This window comes from Neoarius graeffei, chromosome 8, assembly GCF_027579695.1.
Source record: "Neoarius graeffei isolate fNeoGra1 chromosome 8, fNeoGra1.pri, whole genome shotgun sequence".
NCBI lineage: Eukaryota > Metazoa > Chordata > Actinopteri > Siluriformes > Ariidae > Neoarius > Neoarius graeffei.
In genome coordinates, this window is record NC_083576.1 from 90,410,760 (window position 1) to 90,423,314 (window position 12,555).

Below are 12,555 nucleotides of genomic sequence, written 5' to 3' on the forward strand. Positions count from 1 at the left end.
TTTCAAGATTGTTTTTGCAGTTTGTGCCACATCTTTGTTGAATAAAAATAGTCTTATTTCAATTCAATTGTGATTAATCACGAACATGACAATTTAAAATGTGTTGTTGAAAACCACCTGTAAAGTTAACCAAGAACGTTATTTAATCTGCAGGGATTGTCGTGAAAACAGTAAAGAGTAAAAGTTAGATTTCATGGGGTCCTTTAGAGGAGATTTAAATATATCGAGATATATATCGTATATCGTGAAATGGAGAAAATGTATCGGGATATTCATTTTTTCACATATCGCACAGCCCTACCATATTAACATGCCATTGTTGTGTGTTATGCCTGATGTAAAGACTCTCGTCTCTGCGAGCCTACCACACAGATTTAATACTTGTCATTTGTAGGGCATACCTAACAACATGTGTTTTCTTTCTCTCTCTCTCTCTCTCTCTCTCTCCCCCCCCAATCTGTCCCTCTGAGTTACATGTTGGTCCTGGGATTGAGATGCTGGCCTCTTCTGCCCCTCGGACCTGCTTGATCCATCCTGGTGCCCTGTGTCTGGTTGGAGTTTTATCGCATCGCTCCTGTGAAGGACGGCCCCATGAGGACAGTTGAGGGTTATACCTGGAGGATGCTCTGGACTCTTACAGTAATGCTTTTATGGCTGAGGACTACAGTTGACTTGCTAACTTTAGGACTGCAGTTATCATGAACAGTTTTGCACTCAAGTTTCCATCAATGAAGAGTTTATAACATCAACGAAACTGTCCTCATGTTAAAACTGTTAATGTTATAGTCATGCTGTCTGTTGTTGCCCAAATGAGGATGGGTTCCCTTTTGAGTCTGGTTCCTCTCGAGGTTTCTTCCTCATGTCGTCTGAGGGAGTTTTTCCTTGCCACCGTCGCCACAGGCTTGCTCATTGGGAATAGATTAGGAATAAAATTAGCTCATGTTTTAAGTCGTTCAAATTCTGTAAAGCTGCTTTGCGACAATGTTTATTGTTAAAAGCGCTATACAAATAAACTTGATTTGACTATATACACTGAGTAACCACTTATCAAGTCCATATCCTCTATAAGTCACTCTGAAGGTGGAACATTAATAAGTATTATACATCAGTTAATACCAAATAAAGTGTGTGTGTGTGTGTAGTTTATACTGTCCATGTTTACTTATACTTTTATATCTAACTATTGTTGTACAGTGTGACGACTCTCATCGCTGCTGCTGTGATCGCTTGTAGGCGTGGCTGGGGAGCTCGTTACGGCAACACCTGTGCTCTCCCTTTTAACCCTTTGATGCAAAACATGGGTCAAAAGTGACCCGGCTGAGTTTTATCTTCTATATTGTTTTGTTCTTCATTTTGAAATAAAATAACGTTGTTTAGCATTTTGTATTTTATTAAACACGGAACATATTTACATGCGTCTTCACTGAATCATGTCTGTGCTAAATCTCCTTTGTGTACAATGTTAACCATTCACTAATAAGGAACGCTACTGACACCTTGTGGTATGAGGTAGAATTACACATATCATGACATCCCCCTTTCTTTAAAGTACTCACCAAATTAAATGTATTACAGGTGTCAGGTTTTTTTAACCATTTACCTTAGATAACTTTTCATTCAACTTGCATAACTCACTTCTCAGTACTCAGCTTCTGTAAATCACAATGGCAAATTACTGTGACTAACTTGAGCATTAATGTAACCATAACACACAACATATAACAAAGCTCATTAACTCTTTTTTTTTTTTTTTTTTTTTTGCAGGTCAAGTCTTTCAGGTTTCTTGATTGTTCTTGTGGATCTTCTTGTCGCCGTTTCACCTGGAATAAATGCATTGGTTAGATTTTCAGTGTGTGTGTGTCTGTGTTGCAGTGTGTAGTGTGTGTAGAGTTGGACTCAGACTCAGCTTGTGCTTGACTGAGCTCTTGGTCTGGAACAGTCTCTGGTGTCGCTGGTGTCTTCAGGAGACTGCGCCGATTTTGTCTGATGATCTGTCCTTCTGGCCTTCTCACGGTGTAGGATTGTGGAGCGACCTCTTGAAGAACAGTGGCTTTCGTCGTCCATCCTTCAGGACTTTCAATCCTGACTGCGTCATCCCTGGACAGTGGTGGAAGCTGCTTTGCTGTTCTGTCATAGAAAGTCTTTTGTTTCATTTTCTGATGTTTCAACTTTTGTTCCAGCTTAAGGTGTTTCTTTTGCTTTGAACAGGTTGGAAGTGGGGCGGCACAGTGGTGTAGTGGTTAGCGCTGTCGCCTCACAGCAAGAAGGTCCTGGGTTCGAGCCCCATGGCCGGCGAGGGCCTTTCTGTGCGGAGTTTGCATGTTCTCCCCGTGTCCGCGTGGGTTTCCTCCGGGTGCTCCGGTTTCCCCCACAGTCCAAAGACATGCAGGTTAGGTTAACTGGTGACTCTAAATTGACCGTAGGTGTGAATGTGAGTGTGAATGGTTGTCTGTGTCTATGTGTCAGCCCTGTGATGACCTGGCGACTTGTCCAGGGTGTACCCCGCCTTTCGCCCGTAGTCAGCTGGGATAGGCTCCAGCTTGCCTGCGACCCTGTAGAAGGATAAAGCGGCTAGAGATAATGAGATGAGATGAGGTTGGAAGTGTTGTTCGGAGCTTTCTTTTCATCAGCAGCTCAGCAGGTGACAGCCCACACTCCAGAGGTGATGCTCTATAGCTCAGTAGAGCCAGGTAAGGATCAGAGTCACTATCTGAAGCCTTCTTCAACAGCTGCTTGAGGATGTGAACGCCTTTCTCAGCTTTGCCATTAAACTGTGTATACAGAGGGCTAGATGTGACATGCTTGAAATCATAGACTTTTGCGAAGTCTTGCCACTCTTTGCTACTGAAGCATGGTCCATTGTCACTCATTACTGTATGTGGAATGCCATGTCTGGCGAAGATGGATTTGCTATGTGTAATGACACAGTTGGACGATGTACTTGAGAGTAATGCCATCTCGGGGTAATTTGAGAAATAGTCAATGACTACTAAGTAGTCCTTTCCTTTCAGGTGGAACAAGTCCATTCCCACTTTGTGCCACGGTGCTGTTGGCACATCAGTTATAGTCATTGGTTCTTTTGTTTGTTTGTTTCTATATTTCTGGCATGTCCCACATCTGCTTATCATGTTGTCAATGTCTTTGTTAAGTCCAGGCCAGAACACCGTCTCTCTCGCCCTTCTTTTACATTTTTCGACACCTAGGTGTCCTTCATGAATTCTCTGCAGTAGCTCTTGTCTGAGCGTACTTGGAATGACTATTCTGTTTTGTTTTAACAAAAGTCCATGAACTACACTCAGCTCACCTCTGACGTGGTAGAACTGTGGACATGATCCTGCAGCCCATCCATTCCACATGTTCTCCATCACGCGCTGTAGTTCTGGATCTCTCGCTGTCTCATTGATGATCTGGCTGGTCTTGGTGTCGGATACAGGAAGCATTGCAGACACCGTGTTGACGTGCACCTGGACATCCTCTTCGGTTGTGCTCGCACAACCCTTTACAGGTGCTCTTGACAATGCATCAGCGAGAATGAGGTGTTTGCCAGGTGTGTAGATGAGCTCAATGTCATACCTCTGCATCTTCATATCCTTGGTGACATTTCATTTAAGTTCTTCTTCATGATTGCTACGAGTGGACGATGGTCAGTCTCTACAGTGAAGGTGGGTAGGCCATATATGTAGCTGTGAAACTTCTTAAGGCCAAACACTAATCCGAGACACTCTTTCTCAATTTGTGCATATTTGCGCTCAGTCTCTGTCATAGACCTGGATGCATATGCTACAGGTTTCCAGTGCTCACCTTCAGCTTGTAGTAGTACTGCACCGATTCCATCTTTCGAAGCATCTGTAGACATCTTGATTCTCTTGGTTGGGTCAAAGAATGTCAGCACAGGTGTGGCAGGGAGTGCATCTTTGAGCTTTTCTCACTTGCGCTCATGGTTGACTGTCCAGTCGAAGTTGTTGTCTTTGTGGAGGAGTTCACGCAGGTAAGTTGTCTTTGCTGAGAGGTTGGGTATGAATTTCCCGATGAAGTTTACCATTCCCATGATGCGTAGGACGCCTGCTTTGTCTGTGGGTTTTGGCATGTTCAGTATGGCGTTGATCTTTTCTTCATCTGGCTGTATGCCCTGAGCTGAGAGCTTGTCACCCAGGAACACGATCTCTTGAGCAGCGAACTGGCATTTGTTTTTGTTGAGCTTTAATCTATTCTTCTGTATTCGCTCCAGGACATTGGTCAGTCTCTGATTGTGCTGCTGGATTGTGGACCCCCATATGATTATGTCATTCACATAGGCTCTTACTCCATCCAGGCCTTCGATTATGTGTTCCATTGCCCTATGAAAGATCTCAGAGGCGGATATAATTCCAAAGGGCAGCTTCTGAAAGTGGAGCGGCACGGTGGTGTAGTGGTTAGCGCTGTCGCCTCACAGCAAGAAGGTCCGGGTTCGAGCCCCGTGGCCGGCGAGGGCCTTTCTGTGTGGAGTTTGCATGTTCTCCCTGTGTCCGCGTGGGTTTCCTCCGGGTGCTCTGGTTTCCCCCACAGTCCAAAGACATGCAGGTTAGGTTAACTGGTGACTCTAAATTGACCGTAGGTGTGAATGTGAGTGTGAATGGTTGTCTGTGTCTATGTGTCAGCCCTGTGATGACATGGCGACTTGTCCAGGGTGTACCCCACCTTTCACCCGTAGTCAGCTGGGATAGGCTCCAGCTTGCCTGCGACCCTGTAGAACAGGATAAAGCGGCTACAGATAATGAGATGAGCTTCTGAAAGCAATATCGTCCAAAGGGTGTATTGAACGTACACAGCTTGGCACTTACTCTCATCCAGCCTAAATTGCCAAAAACCTTGTGACGCATCAAGTTTGGAGAAGTATCTGGCACCTGCCATCTCGCTGGTGATCTCCTCTCGCTTGGGTATTTGATAGTATTCACGCTTGATGTTTTCATTGAGGTCTTTTCGGATCCATGCATATCCTCAACTCTCCACTCTTTTTCTTCACACAGACCATGGAATTGACCCACTCTGTCGGCTCTTCTATCTTCTTTATCACACCAAGCGCTGTCATCCGCTCCAGTTCTTTTTTCAAACTGTCCATGAGTGCCAGTGGAACTCTTCTTGCAGCATGTACAACTGGCTGTGCGTTGTCTTTCAGCTGAATTTTGTATGTGAATGGCAGCACACCAAAACCTCTGAAGACGTCGGAGAAGTTCTGCACAATCGCGTCAACAGAGTCAGGTGCGTCAGTTATGCTGGTGTTGATCCGATACACTCTTTTCACAAGCTCCAGACTTTCACAGGCTTTGTCCCCCAGCAGTGAATCAAGTCCTTCGGGAACAACTGAGAAGAGCAGGTGATGCACTTGATCCTTGACTGTGACTTTCAGCTTGCATGTGCCTAAGCACTCGATGCTCTGTCCATTGTAGTCTGTCAGTGTGAGTGTTTTCTTCTGTATTTTTGGTTTTTCTCTCATTGCCTTCACATCTGACATACTGATTAAGTTTGTTTTTGCGCCAGTGTCCAGCTTCAGTGTGATTATAGTCCCATTTATTTGCAGTGGTGCTATCCATTTGTCTGCTTTAACAGCGTTTATCTGTGCTTTTGGTTCTTTTTCACAGTTCACCATGCCAACAAAGAATGTGTCATCTGAATCCGGATCTTCCACGACATTCACCGATTTTCCTTTCTGTTTCTCTTTTCTTTTTGAAAAACACTGTTTGGCGAAGTGGTTCTTGCCCTGGCAGTTGCTGCATTGTTTACCGAAGGCAGGACATTCTCTTGGCTTGTGCTGTGTGCCGCATCATTTGCACTGGAACTGCCCCGTTTTCTGTCCGCTACCCTTTCCTTGACGAGCATTGTGTAGCTTGGACACAACACCAACGTCTGCTGTTTCTCTCACATTCACGCTGCCAGTTGCTGCTTCACTGAACGTCCGTACGTGCTTTTTGCTAAGTTCGCTAGCATGGCAAATCTTCACTGCTTCTTCTAACTTCAGTTCAGTTTCTCTTAGCAGTCTTTCCCTAACCTTCTTATCTTCGATGCCAAACACGATCTGATCCCTGATCATTGAGTCTTTGAGAGTGCCGAAATTGCATGACTGTGCCTTTATCTTGAGGTCTGTGACAAAACTATCAAAACTTTCTCCTGGCTGTTGCAGCCTCGAACGGAATACATATCTCTCGTATGTCTCGTTTTTCTTACGAGAACAATGAGCTTCGAACTTGGCTAGCACAGTGTCCAACTTTAAACGGTCTTCTCCCTCCTGATAAACGAAAGTATTGTATACTTCAATGGCTTGTGGCCCAGCTATAGTTAGCAGTAAAGCTACCTTTCTGGTGTCCAGTTTCGAGTCCAGCCCCATTGCTTCGATGTAGAGCCGAAACTGCTGCTGAAAAGTGCGCCAATTGCTGTCGACATTCCCGGTCAACTTCAGGTGCTCCGGTGTTTTCAACTCCATCATCATCATCGATTTCTTGGCGTTGCAGTTAGCTTTCCGAACCGTAGCCTCACTCAGTTTACTTTGTTCACTCCTGGTACCATGTTTTGTTCTTCATTTTGAAATAAAAGAACGTTGTTTAGCATTTTGTATTTTATTAAACACGAAACATATTTACATGCATCTTCACTGAATCATGTCTGTGCTAAATCTCCTCTGTGTACAATGTTAACCATTCATTAATAAGGAACGCTACTGACACCTTGTGGTAGGAGGTAGAATTACACATATCATGACATATATCTTTGCAATAAATTAATTCCATCATTCAGTATTCAAGGTATTCCTCGATTAACTTGTTTTTGATTATCATACATCCTTATTTTATTTTTTCCTTTCTTACTTTTTGAATAAAAACCCTTTTTGTATCACTACCCTTCTAATGCACAACATGGGTCAAAAATGACCTGCATTCATTTTCCAGGTTATTTCATGTATGGCTGAGTGTTTCTATGATATACTTTTGAAATAAATTCATTTTATCATTTACTTTTCCAAATATGCAGTAAATTATCTTGCTTTTGTTTAGCACAAATCATCATTTTTATTTTTCCTTTCTTAAGTTATGAACAAGCACAGCTTTTGTAATTCTACATCAAGTTTACACACATGGGTCAGAACCGACCCGCATGCATTTACTCCAGCGTTTGGTGGGAACTGTGAATTGTGCTTGTGTCAGACATTTCACAGCTCAGCACAGCGCCCTTTGCCCATCTAATACATGGAAGTAATGTTTTTCAATTGTTCTAACATTACCTTAGAAAAAAATTGATTATGTTTAGGTTACCTTGAGAGTGAGTAGATTACTTGTCAGAAAGTTACTATTAGCTACCGAGCTGTTGACATATTCTACTTTAGTTAGCTAATTTTATTGTAGTTGTCTTAGCTAACTACACAGTTAATAAATAAATAACTGGCCCCATTCACTGCTAAAGTAATTACTTGAAACAAATTATTATTATAGTATTAAGACATTTAATTTTAAATCACACTTGGATGACCCATGTGTAATAATATAAAAAGTATTTTTGGTCATAAAGTAGGAAAGAAAAAAATAAATTAATAATTTGTGGTAATTAAAAACAAGATATTTAAAGAATACTTGGAATATTCAATCATAAAAGAAATTGATTTCAAAAGATAGAGCAAAGAAAAACTCAGTCAGCATGAAATAACCTGGAAAATGAATGCGGGTCATTTTTGACCCATGTTGTGCATTAGAAGGGGTGTGCATATGTTTTCCATCAAAGGGTTAAGTCCGTGAAAGTCCGGCAGTACATTCCTCAAAAAGGGCGTAGAAGAACAAAATAATCCATCAACATGTAGCCTTCGATTTATTTCGGACTATTAAAGAATTCTGGAGGATATCAGAATGTTTGCGCGCCGGCTTCCATCTACCCCCATCCATGCCTCTGTTCAAACAATGAGCATGTGATTTAAAGGGACTATAGCCATAGGATAGGGAGTGAGAAGGTGTGTGCGTGTGACAGTGACAGGGAAAAACCCTATAGACTTCCGAGGCTCATGCTCGCCCTGAATTTCTCTTCTAAACGCCCATATCTCTTAAACTGAAGGCAAAAGAACGTTCAGCGCCTGGCCAGGCTTTCTATCTATTAATTTACATAGACGTTTTAATATGAAATATAAATAAATGTCTGAGACAATAGATACTATTTTATGCTACTGATCAATAATTAAAACTTTATGTGGCTGATGCTACAAGTCGTAACATACAGCTCCATCAAATGTGTGTATTAAACTCACGTCCCTGAACTTCATGAACACACAGTCTGGGGAACTTAGGAGTAGTAACACTGAAAAACACACATAAACACACACATCAACACAATCTCATCTACTCTCATCTCATTTAGAAATGGATTTAATTTCACTTTTTAAAAATTAAAATCATGGAATAAAACAGTAATCCATGTGAAATTGTCAGATACTCACATGAAGCCTTGCTGTGGACACTGTGAATCTGTCTTTGTAATATTCAGGATCTCTTCAGGAGGAATTTTGCCAGTGAAAAACTCAGAACAGCATTCTGTAGGCTCTGTGAAATTTTTAACACCTTCAGCTGAGTGAAAGACAGATGAGGTGAAGATAGTCAAATAGAAACTCATAATAAAATAAATGTGCATAAATGTCATATAAAAATAATCCATCTTTCAGATCTTTAGTTAATGAACAAGATTTGATGTGATCTTACTACTACTGCTAATAATAATAATAATAATAATAATAATAATAATAATAATAATAATAATTTTTATTCATCCCGGAAACTCAGATATGTTTTTAGACGCATTGCATGTTACGTGTTACGCATTGTTCCCGTGTAGAACACATTTTTATTTCACAGTAATCATTGTTGCTTTACAGTATATACACTGAGTAACCACTTATCAAGTCCATATCCTCTATAAGTCACTCTGAAGGTGGAACATTAATAAGTATTATACATCAGTTAATACCAAATAAAAAGTGTGTGTGTGTGTGTGTGTGTGTGTAGTTTATACTGTACATATTTACTTCTACTTCTTATGTAACTGTTGTACTGCTACATAAAATGTGTGTATTAAACTCACGCTGAGCGTCTGAGTAGAGCCCCATGATCAGGACGAAGCCCAGGACCAAAAACACAGAACTCATCTTCATGTTCTCAGCAGTTGTGTGAAGATCTGATCTCTTCTCTCTCGAACATCAAATTTGCTTTTGATATTGAGTTCAGCGGTATAGCTTGATTTTAAACCATCTAAATCCGGTTTCCCCTCCACCCCCCGTACCGCTACACACATCTAATCAACCCACCACTTCCTCTACTCAAGCTCTACAGTTTATCTAGAAGATAACGACTGATCCATCTCTTACCCCTTAAATATTAAACACATTAATACATTAATACAGCTTACATTTAAGTACAAAGGTGATACTTTCTGAATCCATGGTAATATAAATACATACGTTAAAAATAATAAAATTATAATTTTTCTCCAACTTTAGCTCACATTGTTCATGTATCTGTTAAATAACATTCCTGCATTTATTCATGTTTAATTACTCAGATGATTCACTCAGTGGTGTGCTTATGGTTGATAAAAAGCTATGTTCATGACTAAACAGTGTGCACAGTAACACACACACACACACACACACACGCTCTCATCTCAACTGTGTACCATAATAATTTAACCACACCCACATCTCCGCTACACTTTTTGAATAACGTTGAAGTGTAATAAATATTTTACCTAATTTTTAATTGTATTCAGCAGCGTGGCCCAAGCCCAGGCCCGATACCCCTCATGTTCTGTCCAGTTGCCTCCTGACTCTGGGAAGGAAGTAGTTGCCCCGTCTCTCTACTTCACTGATGTCATGCTCTCTCTGCTTCCTGACTCTGGCGAGGTCGTCACTCCAGTGCTTTGGAGCGATGACCGAGGTCACCGAGGTCATCACACCACCACCCTTCACTGCTGAAGTCAGTGCCCTGCCGCCCTGTTCCATCACTCTGCTGTCACAATTTCTGTGCCACATCTGCCCTGGGAACCCTGGTAAATTGTGGACATTCTGTCCAGGGGCCCAAGACCCCCTGGTTTGACACTTTTGGAACACTTTGGGAGAAGCACCTTACAGAGGAGGGGGGTTCAGGATTCTGTCATGAATTCCCCTCCTTGGTCTGTGCTTCTGTTCTAAGTGTGTGTTGTCTGAATGTGATCTGACCCATGCTGTGAATTTTGCTGATGATATTTGGACTGCCCTCACTAAAATACAAGCTGATCTCACACAACTGTTTCCTGCATCTTCACCACCTGAACATCACAATACGAATCAAATGCTCTTTTTAGTCCTTGAGTAAAACCAATAAATGGAATGAATTTTACATGCAAATGTATCTTATCTTATCTAGAAACCAAAATACAATATGATGGTGTGTGCCAACATATACTGTATACTCCAGTGCTAAAAGGCTTAGAAATGTATGAGTGTGTGTGTGTTTGGGTCACAATGCATTTCACAAGCCACAGTTCATGTTATGCTGAAGTGCTACGTCTGAGACACGGGAAACCAGCCAACCACAGCTGCTCATGCTGAATCACAGGGCAGCGTATCACACTGATCAAATATTCACAAGTTTATTTTCAGACATTTTCTCACATTAATGTTTTTTGTTAATAAATCATGCAGTTCACTCAGGGGTGCGTTATAACTTTATTTGAATCTGAATCACATTAAGCATTAGTAACATCCATAAGCATCATAGTAAATGGTGTGTGTTGCATCTCAGTTGCAGCATTAAGATGCTTTAAGCTTTTCATTCGATGGCGTCTTTATGAACACACAGGCTGGGGAACTTAGGAGTAGTAACACTGAAAAACACACATAAACACACACATCAACACAATCTCATCTACTCTCATCTCATTTAGAAATGGATTTAATTTCACTTTTATAAAAATTAAAATCATGGAATAAAACAGTAATCCATGTGGAATTGTCAGATACTCACATGAAGCCTTTCTTTGGACAGCGCGGGTCTGTCTTTGTAACCTTCAGGATCTTTTCGGGAGGAATTTTGCCAGTGAAAAAGTCAAAACAGCAGTCTCTCAGCACTCCGTTCCATTCAAAAACTAAAGCTGAGTGAGACACAGATGAGGTGTTTTAGTCAAACAGAAACTCATTATAAAATAAATGTCATATAAAAATAATCCATCTTTCAGATCTTTAGTTAATGAACAAGTTTTGATGTGATCTTACTACTACTACTGATAATAATAATAATAATAATAATAATAATAATAATAATCCCAGAAACTCAGATATGTTTTTTAGACACATTGCATGTTACGTGTTACGTGTATCCTCTATAAGTCACTTTGAAGGTGGAACATTAATAAGTTTTATACATCAGTTAATACCAAATAAAAATTGTTTGTGTGTGTAGTTTATACAGTACATATTTACTTCTACTTCTTATGTAAGTGTTGTACTGCTACATAAAATGTATGTATTAAACTCACGCTGAGCGTCTGAGTAGAGCCCCATGATCAGGACGAAGCCCAGGACCAAAAACACACGATTCATCTTCATGTTCTCAGCAGTTGTGTGAAGATCTGATCTATTCTCTCTCGAACATCAAATTTGCTTTTGATATTGACTTTAGCAGTATAGCTTGATTTTAAACCATCTAAGTCTGGTTTCCCCTCCACCCCCCGTACCTCTACACACATCTAATCAACTCACCACTTCCTCTACTCAAGCTCTACAGTTTATCGAGAAGATAACGACTGATCCATCTCTTACCCCTTAAATATTAAACACATTAATACATTAATACAGCTTATATTTTCATACAAAAGGTGATACTTTCTGAATCCATGGTATATAAATACATACTTTCAAAATAATAAAATTATAATTTTTCTCCAACTTTAGCTCACATTGTTCATGTATCTGTTAAATAACATTCCTGCATTTATTCATGTTTAATTACTCAGATGATTCACTCAGTGGTGTGCTTATGGTTGATAAAGCTATGTTCATGACTAAACACTGTGCACAGTAACACACACACACACACACACACACTCTCATCTCAAGAGCATCTCAGAAAAATTCATGCATGTAGTACTTTCACCCTGTGGGTACCCAATCTGCACTCACTGCTCGATTTGTGCTGCATGTACTGTGTACCATAATAATTTAGCCACACCCACATCTTAACTACACTTTTTAAATAATGTTGATGTAAATAAATAATTTACCTAATTTTTAATCATATTCAGCGTGGCCCAAGCCCAGGCCCAATACCCCTCATGTCCTGTCCAGTCGCCTCCTGACTCTGGCAAGGAAGTAGTTGCCCCGCCTCTCTATTTCACTGATGTCATGCTGTCTGCGTTTACTGATTCTGGTGAGGTCATCATTCCAGTGCTCTGGAGCGATGACCAAGGTCACCGAGGTCATCACACTACCACCCTTAACTGCTGAAGTCAGTGCCCTGCCACCCTGTTGTGGTGGAGTCCAAACTCTTTAGAGACGGTTTTGTAACCTTTTCCAGC

The 12,555-nt window shown here is 40.9% G+C and overlaps 2 protein-coding genes across 2 annotated transcripts; both read right to left on the reverse strand.

Annotated features, from left to right (window-relative positions):
• Positions 1 to 8,237: 8,237 nt before the first annotated feature.
• LOC132889960 (C-C motif chemokine 14-like) lies at positions 8,238 to 9,157 on the reverse strand. The gene is made up of 3 exons (XM_060926764.1): positions 9,088 to 9,157; positions 8,450 to 8,576; positions 8,238 to 8,310 (listed from the first exon to the last, which is right to left on the reverse strand). Exons 1-3 carry the CDS (start codon positions 9,155 to 9,157, stop codon positions 8,238 to 8,240), a joined length of 270 nt encoding a protein of 89 aa, XP_060782747.1.
• A 1,599-nt stretch (positions 9,158 to 10,756) lies between these two features.
• LOC132891027 (C-C motif chemokine 17-like) lies at positions 10,757 to 11,625 on the reverse strand. The gene is made up of 3 exons (XM_060928471.1): positions 11,518 to 11,625; positions 11,007 to 11,133; positions 10,757 to 10,866 (listed from the first exon to the last, which is right to left on the reverse strand). Exons 1-3 carry the CDS (start codon positions 11,585 to 11,587, stop codon positions 10,812 to 10,814), a joined length of 252 nt encoding a protein of 83 aa, XP_060784454.1. The 5' UTR covers positions 11,588 to 11,625; the 3' UTR covers positions 10,757 to 10,811.
• Between the last annotated feature and the right edge of the window lie 930 nt (positions 11,626 to 12,555).